The 13620-nt window shown below is 35.4% G+C and overlaps 1 protein-coding gene across 6 annotated transcripts in view; it reads right to left on the bottom strand.

Moving 5' to 3' along the window:
• Positions 1-1014: 1014 nt before the first annotated feature.
• Positions 1015-13620, bottom strand: part of ERBIN (erbb2 interacting protein) — a 149779-nt gene continuing 137173 nt past the window's right edge. For 2 of the 6 annotated variants that reach the window (XM_058433809.1, XM_032145485.2), the window contains exons 22-26: positions 13063-13206; positions 6722-6928; positions 5543-5635; positions 5006-5080; positions 1015-3548 (exon numbers count right to left, since the gene is read on the bottom strand). In XM_058433809.1, coding sequence (XP_058289792.1) covers positions 3441-3548; positions 5006-5080; positions 5543-5635; positions 6722-6928; positions 13063-13206 — 627 coding nt within the window. In that variant the 3' untranslated portion in view covers positions 1015-3440. Of the gene's footprint in view, positions 3549-5005; positions 5081-5542; positions 5636-6721; positions 6929-9709; positions 9830-13062; positions 13207-13620 lie in introns of all 6 variants that reach the window. The other 4 variants (XM_058433813.1, XM_058433810.1, XM_032145488.2 and 1 more) reach the window with 4 other exon arrangements.

Genomic DNA, 13620 nt, shown 5'->3' with positions numbered 1-13620 from the left:
CGCTCCTCACTTCCCAGAAGGGGCGGCCGGGCAGAGGCGCTCCTCACTTCCCAGAAGGGGCGGCCGGGCAGAGGCGCTCCTCACTTCCCAGAAGGGGCGGCCGGGCAGAGGCGCTCACTTCCCAGACGGGACGGCCGGGCAGAGGCGCTCCTCATTTCCCAGAAGGGGCGGCTGGGCAGAGGCGCTCCTCACTTCCCAGACGGGGTGGCGGCCAGGCAGTCACTCCTCACATCCCAGACGATGGGCGGCCGGGCAGAGACGTTCCTCACTTCCTAGACAGGGTGGCGGCTGGGCAGAGGTGCTCCTCAGCTCCTAGACGGGGCAGCCGGGCAGAGGAGCTCCTCATAACCCAGACGATGGGCGGCCAGGCAGAGACGCTCCCCACCTCCCAGATGGGGCGGCGGAGGCTGCAGCGAGCCAAGACCACGCCACTGCACTGCAGCCCGGGCAACACCGAGCACCGAGTGAGCGAGCCTCCGTCTGCAGTCCCAGCACCTCTAGAGGCCGAGGCGGGCAGACCACCGGAGGTTAGGAGCTGGAGACCAGCCTGGCCGACATGGCGAAACCACGCCTCCAGCCAAAAGAGAAAAACCAGGGAGGGGTGGTGGCGCGTGCCGGCAATCCCAGGCAGCCTGCAGGCCAGGACAGGAGAATCACGGGAGCCGGACGCAGGGAGTCAGCAACGAGCCGAGTGTACTAGAGCCTGGGCCACAGACGGAAGAACAGAAAAGAAAAGAAAAGAAAAGAAAAGAAAAGAAAAGAAAAGAAAAGAAAAGAAAAGAAAAGAAAGAGGGAGGGAGGGAGGGAAGGAAGGAAGGAAGGAAGGAAGGAAGGAAGGAAGGAAGGAAGGAAGGGAATTGCTATATAATACTTATTAAAATAAAGTTAGTTATGGGTATAGGCCTTAACTACAATTTACTCAACAATATATAAACTAAAAATGTCTTCTTCACTTCCTCAAAAAATTTAATTATTCTTTTATTCAAATTTTGAAACAGTTATTATTACAGCAAAATTCTAATTCTAAGTCCTTGTCATTTTAGTTTTCCAATACTTTCAAAGAAAACTTGGCTATAATACTCCTCTTGTTAAAGTTTCTTACTCAACTTTATGTGTTGCAAGAATACTATAAAATTTTAATTAACTAGAGTAGGATAAAATACCAGTGCATATAACATCTGTTGCATTTATAATACTTCAATGTAATGTGCAGACAATGAAGTTAAGGTTTGCTGAAGATCCATTATTCTATGAGGCTTAATTCCTTTTCCAAAATTATAATCTATATATGTGGTTCAAGGTAAAGTAGTTGAAAACTTCACAATTATACTTATTAAATATATTTCTGATTAAAAGTAGAATGTGCCTGTGAAAATCTGAAATCAATAAAAGAAATGTTAACTATTTTAGAATGCCAAAATTAATATTTAAAAACAAACTAAGAATAAAGGGAACGCCGAGACTCGTCTTAAAGAAGCTGTCATTCTTTTTTTTTTAGATTACAACACACATACAATAAGTGAATTTTATCAAAATACAGCACATTTCTTCTACTATATCCATAAAAATCAATTCCTATGTAAATAGTACTGAAAATCAACTAAAATGAGTTAAAATTTACAAAGAGTTGTTAAAGGGTTTCAAACAAAATTATTAAAACTATATAGTACAATAACCAATTGATAACATCTTGAAGGAAGTGCAATATTTGAGTTCACGTATTTTTAAAAGTGCTGCCTACTTACTCTGACTAGCAAGAATGGAAAGTGAGTCCAACTCACTTTTGCAAAAATAATGTGGGTTGGTGTTTTAAGCTAGTCTTATAAAAGTCTTAATTAAAATCAAGGTTGATAAACAAAGCATAACAGATTAAAAATTCCCAAATTGCATTTCTTAGTAAATAAAAATGAAGTGCAATAACCAAATATTGCTCTAATGAAAGGTTCCAGACTAGCCTCAACTAAACAGTTATTGGTCTTCTATGGCACTTTTTTCTGGTCCAAATAACCATGCATTAATCCTTACCATTACATGTTACTCAAATTTTATTTGATTACATAGAACAAAAACAAATAAAATTAATGGTCTGGATAGACAAAATTAATAAACCTCTATCATCAAATATTTGTTACAGTAACTAGGAACAAAAAAAGGCAGTTGGTGGTAAAACACTATTACACTGATACACAGAGAAACCCTTTAAAGACTCTGAAGTGTTGAGTTCACATTTAATGTTACCTGTAGAAACAGCCCTTTATTTGAACACCTTTACACACTGGCAGGCCTCAAGGACCCATCCCTTTGCTCTACAACTCTCCACAGCAATTCTCTATCACTGTGCCAGTTTCACAAACTTGCTTTGGTTTTCTAGCTCCATGCGTACTGTTTTCCTTTTACTTTACCAAGGCAATGCAAGGCCAAACAAAAATCAAGAGGCTTTCCTAAACCTTCTTAACATTTTGTGTTACAGGCAACACAATCTTAAAACTGGCCATTTTTGTTTCATTTGCTGCTTAAAATAAAAATTATAAATTAGATTTATATGGAGCGCTAATTATAAAACAGATGGCAAGTACCACTATTTGCAAAAAAAAGAAAAAATCAGGGGATTTCCATAACACAGAAAATGCATGGACATGCATCTACAGTAGAGTTAAAAATTTCCTGTGACTAAAAAATTAAAAACTGAATCACCAGTAGCAAATGTATAGTCAATGGCTATGACAAGAACAGATCCTGCTGAGCTCATAAAATGCAATTATTGTCTTTTTTGCTTTATAAAAAAGACATTACCTAATTTATTGCATTATTCTCTTAATAAAAACATACTACCACATAGCTCCCCCCGTCCCCATTCTTTGCTTCCAGATTTTTATAGAAAATAACTGTTTTAATCTGGCCTTGGAAAGTGAACCCACCAGCACCACCTTCACCTACTCACTCTTCAATTCAATATGCACATAGCAAAAGCCAACACTTCAAATCTCTTGCCCACATCAAAAAAAGTAGTTTCAGGAGAAAAACATTAATACCAGTTGAATAAAAATAAGGGCATAAAAGCTATGAGAGAGATAGCTCTGCCACCTGTCTCTGGGCTAAAATCAAGGCTAACTATTGCCTTGCACACAGTTCAGTCATGTATATGAAATCCAAAAATAAACCTACAATCTATACAAAAACAACACAGGTTTGTTTTTGTAGCCTTGATTGCTATGTTTAAAAACCTAACAAGTTTTATATGGTATGAATTTAACAGTCTCCTTTATATTCTGTACAGTGGTTCTTTCCCTCTAACCACAAGTTCCATTACTTCATTAATGTACAAATTTGAACATAATTGAGTTCTTCTTTATATATAAAAATAGTCAAAATATTAATTTCCCCTGCAAGTATCTTCCAATAAATCTTGCCGTCTTCCCCGCTTTTTTTGTCCACAGTGCTTATGAGGAAACTTCTCGTACAATGATGAGTTCAACTGTATTCTGGAAAGTTTTTAGCAAGGACACTGCTTGTCCATGTTCAATATTTATAAAACTGTAGCCATTAGCCTAGAAGAAAGAGGAAAAATGCTTTTAGGAAAAACATTTTATAGTTATTTATTTGCATTTCTGCCAAGTAGTTCACAAACTTGGAAGAAAATAAGAATCACTTCGGCAACTTAAAATAACATACAGATTCACAGGCCCTACCCAAACCAAGGAATAAAGTCTCTGAAGATGGGGTCTAAAAATGTGTATTTTGTCCAACTTTTCAGACAATTCTTATGTAGCAGCCCATGTTAGAAATCACTTACTTAAGAAATAATGTCAGACATGGTGTCGTATAATGCTAATGTGCATCTGAGGTGACCAAACTGTAGCGTAGCAGGGGGCAAGGGCTACTCTTCCCATTGTCTTGGAGCCATCACATCAAGACCACCATATTTCTTACAATTAAGGTTAATATTTACTGAGGTTCTACTGTGTACCAAACACACAATTCTAAGTGTGTAATATGAATTAGATCCTTTGATTCTCATAATGCTCAAAAAAGATTCTTTCACTATCTTATTTTAGAGAAGAGAAAGCCCAGGCATGGGGAGGTAAAGTAGCTTGCTCAGTCACAAATTGAAACCCAAATGGTTCAGAAAAATAAATGTGTATAACTGTATGAGTGTATGAGTGAGTGTGACTGTGTGTGTGTGTGTGTGTGTGTGTGTGTAGAGGGAGGGAGGGAGAAAAGGAGAAGAGGACAATAAATGCTAAAGATAATGTAGCAAATTATGAGCGACTGGTGACCAATTGATGTAATACTGGTGTTTGTTGCAGTATTTTTGTGGCTTTTCTTTCTCTAAGCTTAAAATTATTCAAAAAAAATTTTTTTTAATTAATTTTATTTTTAGAAAGTGTTGGGACCAGAATTTAAACTCAGGCAGTCTGGCCTTCAGAATCTGTACTTTCAGCTATTAGACATTAATGTCTCTCTCTCCTTTTTTTTTGGTTTGAGGGTTATTTTTTAGTTCTTTAGTTCTCAACTAAGAATGGTGACAGTAGGGGTAGAAAATGAGAGCTATACTTGTGTCCTAGGCTTGTCTTCCTTCTAAGACTGCAAGTGTTTAGGTAAAATGAGTAGCTGAATGAACAAAGAAAAGGAGGGGACAGGAAAAAATGAGTTTCTCAGATTTAAAATTTTTCTTCTCCATTTCTGAAAGGACAATAGCCCACATCCAAGAAGTGGTACTCTACTCCCCCTCAAATTAGTAAAAATTAACATTCCTGAGCTTAAACAAAATCCTATGATGTATCAAACTTTTTTTTTTTTTTGAGACAGAATCTCGCTCTGTCGCCCAGGCTAGAGTGCAGTGGCGCGATCTCGGCTCACTGCAAGCACGGCCTCCCGGGTTCACGCCATTCTCCTGCCTCGGCCTCCCATCCACGATTTTCAAAGTTAAAGTGAAAACATTTTAAACTATGAAAACATTAGAGCGTTATAAAATGAAAAAAAAAAAAAGAGTTATTTTAATTACCTGAATAATTTTATCACCTGGCTGCAGTAATTTTGATGCTGGTCCTTCAGGTTGTACCCTTGTTACAAATATACCCTTTAATAACAAAAAAAATTATTTAACTAAAAACAGTAAGTATAAATAACAGAGTACCAAGGAGCAATTTTTCCTCCACACCATGCAAATATTTGAATCATGGTACAAGTTTTCTCCCTGACTTCTCTGAGTAATACTGTAACAAACTAGTTATTTTTACCTCTAGTAATTCTGACTTTAGTGATTTCTTTTGAGAGTAATAAAATTACTTTTATAGATGTGTGAAAAAGCAATAAGAAAGTTAAAAATCACTTGATTGTATCATAAACATTCATAGTTTTTGGTTAAATTGTTTTAACTTGATCAAATTACAAACAAAAAGGTAAGCAATAGAGTGGGGAATCAACGTGATGTCTACACCCAGATTTACATAAACATCTATTAGATTTTCACTTACTTATAAGTATTCAATCAGTAAATAAAACTTTATAGGTGTTTCAAGAATATACAAAGAAAACTTACATCATCATCAGGTCTGAATGGGTTTCCTCTACCCCCGACACCACCTGATATGCTAAATCCAAGTTCTGGATCCTTTTCAACCCTCACTCGAATCTGAGTTAATATGAAAATAAAGGAAACTTACTATTTCAAAAAAGTTATAATGCAACAACATCCATATTTAAATACTGATTGGTTAAGTCTAAGCAAACACAAACATAAGAATTCATCAAAAATAAACATTTGGTCAGATGACGTGAAATACAACATAGAATATTATGTTAATGAGTTAGTGAGTTAAAGGCAGAGCTGGGATTATATAAAGCATAGCTCCTAATTTTATTGCTTGTCTTATGAGGATAAGGAATCAATTAATATTGACCCTGTTTTACTTTTTTAGACATCACAGATTTTACATGACATAGTACATAAACACAAAACATGTATATTATTATCAGTTTCCACTTGTGGGACATCTAAATTACACAGTATCTCTGTTTAGTGGCTTGTTTCCTAAGATATCTAAAAGATCCACTGGTAGTTTTATGATACTAACTCTTCATTTACTAAATCTGCTTAAAGGCTTCAAAGGAGTTGGGATTTTAAAACATGACCAACTGAGAGTTTTTATAACCACGCTATAAAAAAAGATGCAAGAATTAAAACTGTGTTATAAAACACTCCCTTTCACCAGAGACACAACCAAAATGAATAAAGCATTTGATCTCTACCTTTCTAATATTATTATCATTTTATTAATAACTATCAAGATATAAGAATGTGTAGCTCACTGACTTTTTAAGTACTTTTTAAGATTAAATACTCAAAGTAGTTTGAAGTCTGTAGTCAAATTTCAAAATCTAAGGAATTAAGATTTTAAGTGTCACAGAACAATTTCAGCTTAATGGTCTCCTATTTATATTCTTAAGGAATGTCTGACTACTGGAGTATCAACCAGTTTTGGAAAACAAACTGTATCAGAATAAATAAATCATGCCCAAAATACTAAATCCTGTTACATGATCACAAAGTCAAATAAAAATTACCAAGTTTAACACCTTATAAACGTAACATAAAAATAAAACTTTAAATGGTAAAAACTATGTTAACATTCTATATAGATTTACTAACAATTAAGTAACCTATAAAAATACATAAAAAGCTTAGTCCCATATTTCAAATAGTCTTGATTATTCTTACCTCTTGTTTTGCCAGTTCATGGCCTTGTCTAGGAGAACAATGGGGCTGTGTATATGGAGGCTGGTGGGCCACTTTCAGCATCAAGTAATCAATTAGTTGTTCTCTAGAGGGATGCCTTGCCACAGATGCCTGAGGGGGGTGATGTATTTGACTATAATTTGCCTGAGGCCTGAGAGGCTGGCCCATCTGTCCATTACTCAAAGGCATCTAAGAAAAACATGAAGTATCTTAAAATGACCAATAATAATGTCTTATTTCAAATATTTGGATTTCTTCTTGGAGCATTACAAAAGCACTAGAGTTTTCACATTCTAATTAAGTCAAACAATACCATGCCACTTACTATTTTTCTGTAATTTTAAACCTTAAAAGAAATAACCTATTAATGTTTTAATTCTAAAGTTTCCTGAGTGCTTATTGTTACATTCACTTTTTTAAGCTTTCAAATGGAAGTACATCATATCTACACTTTAAATTACTTGCTTTTTTGTGAGCTATATTTGTATTTTCTTAGATGTATCTATCTTATAATAACCGAATGTTAAAAGGGCACATAGTACACCAAAATTTTAAAATTTAAGCCAGTCTATGGGATGCGTATCTTTTCCCATACTAAATCAAACACACATACACAAAAGGTACATTTGCTGTTTTTCTTCAGAAAAAAACTAATTTGGTGGTAAAATTCTTTCCAAATTTAAATATATTTTTCTGCTTTTATTCCTTCTTTTCCAGAATTAACAAGTCAATTGAGCTATCTATGTAGAAAACTGATTTATTCCTTGTGTGTATGTTAGCAATGTTTACAATCTCTCTTAATATTATTAATTCCATAGACTATTTGCCATAAAAATTAAATGTTGACATTCTACCCTATTTATAAAGCAAAAAGCAAAAAAACTTAAATTATTAGTTTGTTGCTGTTAGAGAACTATCTTTGTTTTAATGCCTCTCATTTTTAGAGAATAAACCTGACTTAAAATCACCTTTGTAGAAATGTGGCTAATAGCTTATTCTGTTAGCATGAGGAATCTATCTTAAAAATAAGAGGCAGGGTGCAGTAGCTCATGCCTATAATCCCAGCACTTTGGGAGGCCTATACAGGAGGATTACTTCAGGCCAGGAGTTCAAGATCAGCCTGGGCAAAACAACAAGACCCCATCTCTAAAAAAACAACAACAACAACAAAAAATTTAGCTGGGCATGGTGGTGCACACCTGTAGTCCCCAGCTCCTTGGGAGGCTCAAGTAGGAGGATCATTTGAGCCCAGTAGTTTGAGGCTGCAGTGAGCTATGAGCATGCCACTGCACCCCAGCCTGGGGGACAGAGCGAGACTCCATCTCTAAACAACAACAAAAAAGAGGTTACAGTCATATTACAAATATTTGCATATAAAAAGATTTTTGTGTAGAAAAATATGGTTAAGCTATTAACTTATAATTTCCTTGTTGGTTATTAACAGAAAGAAAATCTCATCGACAAGATAATTATGGGAAAACTATGAGGGAAATAGTTGAGGTCCAGTTCCCTAAATTATCCCAAAGTCGAAAAGTTTAGAGAAAGATACGGCAACAGTTTCAGAACTGCATGCTTTTCTTGGTGAACCTTGCTGAAAGATATAAAGATATAAAGTTGTCCAGCTTTGGTAAAGATTTGTACTTTTTAAAAAAGGCATTCTATTTCACTGTTAAACTGTGTTATACTTGAGAACTTAGTTAAATTCTGAAGTCTGGGAACACACATGGGTATTCTCTGATAGGACACAAGGATGTTACTGACAAATCTTATATTGGTTGGAGAGAAGGAAAATGAAGTGCTATATTAGCCCTACATTTCTGAAGAAAAAAACCTGTTTATTACTTGATCACTGTAGATTTAATGCAACTGATTTGCCCATGAGTAATTAACTGGTTCTGCTGTTGTTTTATTACTTACTACAATTCTGCAGATAGCCCATGATTTTCTCTATGTTTATACCATTTATTCCTACATGCAAATTCAGTATCTTTCTCCTGGGTAAAATCCAGGTGATAATCACTACTGACCTTAAGACTCCCTGACACCAGATATTTGGTCTTGCCTACATCAGTGTTAAACATACACATGGAATATATTAAGCTACAATTAGCAGACAGCTCAGGGAAAGTATTAAAACAAACTCAGCAACCCTAAACCACAAAATATATGTAATGAGAAAAAACTGGATGACAAAGCTCAATTAAAAGAAAATTAAATTAAAAGAAAAGAGGGTAAAATAAGACACTTATGAACTTATATATTAGATGAACTTATGAACTTATTCATAAGTATTAGATGACTTATGAACTTATATATTAGATGACCAGGTAGCTACTCTGAAGAGCAACAGAGAAGTTTTATGTAATAAATAACTATGCTTCATAATTATATCTGGTCATACTAGAGGCATGGAATCAGTTAAGAAAACAAGAAAAAATAGTTGAGGGAGGATAGTAAAAAATTATCTGTCTGGCACTGGTCATACATAGATAACTGCAACAAAAGTACTAAAAACACAACCGTCATCTATTCTACCATATACAAAAGTCTTTCAAGATGATTTCTAACTATCATTTGAAGTAATTACATTTGACTTTAGTCATAGTAAAAGATCCTAGAATGAAGAATTTAACACAAGTTCATTTTCAATTCTCCAAATAGTTTTACTATCAGGAATACCAAAAAGGCCTTAATTCAAATGAAAAAATAAATAGGTGGTACTATATAACAGAAATCTAAATGCAAAAATAAAATAATTCTCCAGGGTAGAAAAATCATGGAATGAACTGAGAAATAGTAGACAGGGTCAAATTCTATTTTGTATTTCTGATATTTTTTAAATCCTTACTAATAAAGGAGGGAAAGCCCTCAAAAAAGTATTTTCATCTAAAGCACATATAATATCTAGTCCAAAAGCTGCAAAATATAGAAAGCTCACAGATACTACATTTTGTTTTCCCGAGCACCCACTTTCATCAAGTTGTCTGGAGGAACATCTTTGTGACTAAGTGTGGCTGATGAGTAGTTTTGCTGTCCTGAAATGAATATACCATCTTGACAAGGATCTCCTGAACTGGATGTCTGGGGATGCTTCAAATGAGCAGGAAATAAAAAGTAAACAAATAATGTTCTTTAAGATGTGAAACCAAGAGGATGACACTTGAGAGAAGATAAGGAAAAAATATTGCCAAATAGTGCAAAGATGAAGACCCAAATCAAACATTGCCATCATTACTGCCATCAATTAGTATCTTTCACTTCTTCCAAAGGCACATAGCAAGATGTTTTTGTATGTATGAAAAGCTTGTAGGAAAATATATTGTTAATCTACTTATGTACAATACACACATGTAGAAGATGAATTCTGCATGTTATTTTTTCCCTTTAGTTTTACTTACAGTAATACCTAGCTTTTAAAACCTTTGAACAACAAATATAGTTATTAATCAAAGTTTAGAGTCTCAAATTTTAAGACCAACTAAAACACACTCATGTTGAGCACTATAAAAAGATTTTTGGAAAAAAAAAAAAAAAAAATTAACTGCTCTTCTTCTAATAGAACAGTACCCCATGGGATTTTTTTCCCCCTAAATTTTAATGGTAAGCAGAACCAATACACTTACAGTCTTATAAAACTTATTTTATTGGGATAAGATTGGGGTGTGAAATGAATATAAAATTTGCTTTAGCTTAATTCTGCCACACTGATATGAGTTCAACAGTTTCAGAAGTACTGATTTGGAGAAATGCTATTAAAACCAATTAACTGGTTAATATCTTTATAGGCCAAATAATATTCCTGTATTATAGTTTACCAAGCTGATAGCTTTAGGGGAAAAACAGAATCAATCTCATTATCCCTGAATATTTCTTCCTTTCTTTCTTTTTAGAGATAGAGTCTCACTTTGCCACCCAGGCTGTAGTGCAGTGGTGTGATCATGGCTCACTGCAGCCTTGACTTCCTGGACTCACGCAATCCTCCCACCTCAGTCTTCTGAGTAGCTGGGATAACAGTTGTGGTGTCACCATGCCTGGCTAATTTTCTAATTTTTTGGCGGGAAGAGGGGGAAGAGACAGGGTCTCCCTACATTGCCCTGGCTGGTGTCAAATTCCTGGGCTCAAGTGATCCTCCTGCCTTGGTCTCCCAAAGTGCTGGGATTACAGGTGTGAGCCACCGCACAGAGCCCCTGAATATTTCTTATTATAAATATGCCAGGAAGCAAGACATATACGTTTTTCACTTCAATTTTAGTTCTAAACACATCCCTATATATATTTTAGAAAACAAAATAGATTGTGATAAATAGCACTATTGTTACATTCGAAACAGTTTACAGCTAGCAACATAGAAATGCAAACTACATCATCATATTGAAAAATTAATTTAAAATCTACTTTGTTCTGACATACTACAGCATACACATGGAGTTAAGGATTTCAAATTTAATCTTAGAAATTATATCTGCAACACATCTATCATGTGCAGTTAGTTCGAACCATGGCTTAGAATTTTTAGACATGATCTAATTTTGTGTATTTATGTAATGAATACTTTATTTTCCTTCTCCCTTTTTGAGATGTGCTTTTAGAATACATAATAATGAATTTAGCTCTCAGCTTGAAATTTTAACTCAAGTGTGAATGTACAACTATGTTTATCTACTTTTTAAAAGAACAAGCACACCATGAATGTAAAAGTAAAATTCAATGTATTCAAAGGCTCCAAATTAAAAAAAAAACAAGCACAAAATGTTACTATAAAAGAAACTGGAAAATACAATTGCTCCAGGTGACTATAAATGGCAAAGATTACCCCTGAGTTAATAAAAGCCACTGATCTTTACCCCTAGGGACTCTTGCAATGAGAGACTGATAGTTATCACCCATCTCTCTCATCTTTTAAATTGGGAGGTTCCTAGCTGGGCGTGGTGGCTCATGCCTGTAATCCCAGCACTTTGCGAGGCTGAGGTGGGCAGATCATCTGAGGTCAGGAGTTCAAGACCTCTGGCCAACATAGTGAAACCCCGTCTCTACTAAAAATGCAAAAATTAGCCGGGTGTGGTGGCGGGCACCTGTAATCCCAGCTACTTGAGAGGATGAGGCAGGAGAATCGCTTGAACTCCAGAGGCAGAGGCTGCAAGTGAGCTGAGATGGCGCCACTGCACTCCAGCCTGGTCGACAAGAACAAAACTCTGCCTCAAAATAAATAAATAAATAAATAAATAAATAAATAAATAAATAAATAAATAAATAAATAAATAAATAAATAAATAAATAAATAAATAAATAAATAAATAAATAAATAAATGAAATTGGGAGGTTTCAACATAACTGCTGCCACTCTTAACAGCACAGGAATCACACGGTGGCAGGTGACAGAGGACAGCATACGTCTAGGTCAGGTACAGCCAGAGCCAAGAGAATCCAGGAGATTGCTCCTACTCTGTAACATCAGAGGAAAGCCAGGGATATATTATTAAAATGGGGGATACCATTGCTCAGGTAGAAGTAAAGGACCCAGAAGTAAGCAAATACTTCACAAGGAAACTATGGGGAGGGGATAAAACAGGATTATTAGAGAGAAAACAGTCTTTTCAGGATTGAAGGAGACAGGCAGAAGGAAATATTTTAGAGACCATGCTACTACTTCAAGTTGTCATGGGAAAAAAAATCTGAAAACAGGGCCATACCAGAGTTGTTCTTTCTTTCTCTGCCTTTTTATACCCCACACTTAATTTTGGTTAAAATCATAAACCTTTCTTCTTCACTACTAAGGAAATGTTTAGTAAAATGTGAGTAAGAAAGGATTTGTGGTTTGTCTTTTCACCAACACTTATTACAATTTCTCCAGTCTCACAGTTAATCATGCTCAGTGAATTATGATTAACGTTAGTTCAGGGTAGTGCTTTCTCTCAGTCAATTCTCAATCACTGTAGTTAAAATTATTCCTCCCTGTAACAGGTCTATGGATTACATATAGCATAGCCTTAAAACCTTTAGTTAGGAATAGAAAAGTTTAATATTAAGAGAAAACATACTACGAAGAATAGTTTTTAAAAATCTCTCAGTTATTCCTATTGTTCACTGCTTTTTGCATAAACAAGGGCTGACTACATCATTAGTTTATGACCAAAGAAACTCAGGAGATAATGAATGTATCAGCTTTGAAGAAAGATTTAGAGCTAAGCCATGGAAGAACTCAGAGGAAATCAAGGTTTCTAACCCAGAGTAAACATTTTTTTTTCCTGGAAACATTAAAACACTTAAAATTTGGGGTTTTCTCTTCTACAAGCTAAAAGTATTGGTCTAGTGTAGGTACTCACTCGAAAAATGTGCCCAACAGAACCTCTTCCGTCTGCAACACTCAAGGCAAGACTGCCCTGGCTGCCATGCAGATCCCTAGAGCTGCCACAGTGAAAACTGCTTACAGTAGTAAAATTGGAATTAAAGGACCTTGACAGCGTGCTCTGAATAAAGAGGGGATAGATTTAACAGAGATTAGTGTAGCATGCAAAATCCACGAGACATGTTATATACGTAGACTTATTTACAAGTAACCCCAAAACCAGAGAAGTATCATGCAACACTAATTTTCAGAGCCACTGAAAGAAACTGGAAACATTTACCATGTATTTACATGACAACATATACAAATACACAAATTACATGTAAATACAACCATTCACATGTTTAAGCAAAGGAAGAAAGTACAGACATATAACTGCTTTTAGAATGCTATTTCCTTTACTCCTAACACATCTGATATATATATGTCAGAAAATAGGAATCGACGCCATATGCAGATGTATGTGTATCTAAAGTCATATACAGAACAGAAATTAATTTCTCTATATAAAGATAAATTTCACCAACACTCAGTA

This window comes from Hylobates moloch, unplaced genomic scaffold (genome assembly GCF_009828535.3).
Source record: "Hylobates moloch isolate HMO894 unplaced genomic scaffold, HMol_V3 SCAFFOLD_23, whole genome shotgun sequence".
Taxonomy (NCBI): domain Eukaryota; kingdom Metazoa; phylum Chordata; class Mammalia; order Primates; family Hylobatidae; genus Hylobates; species Hylobates moloch.
This window is presented reverse-complemented; position numbering and strand designations above follow the sequence as displayed.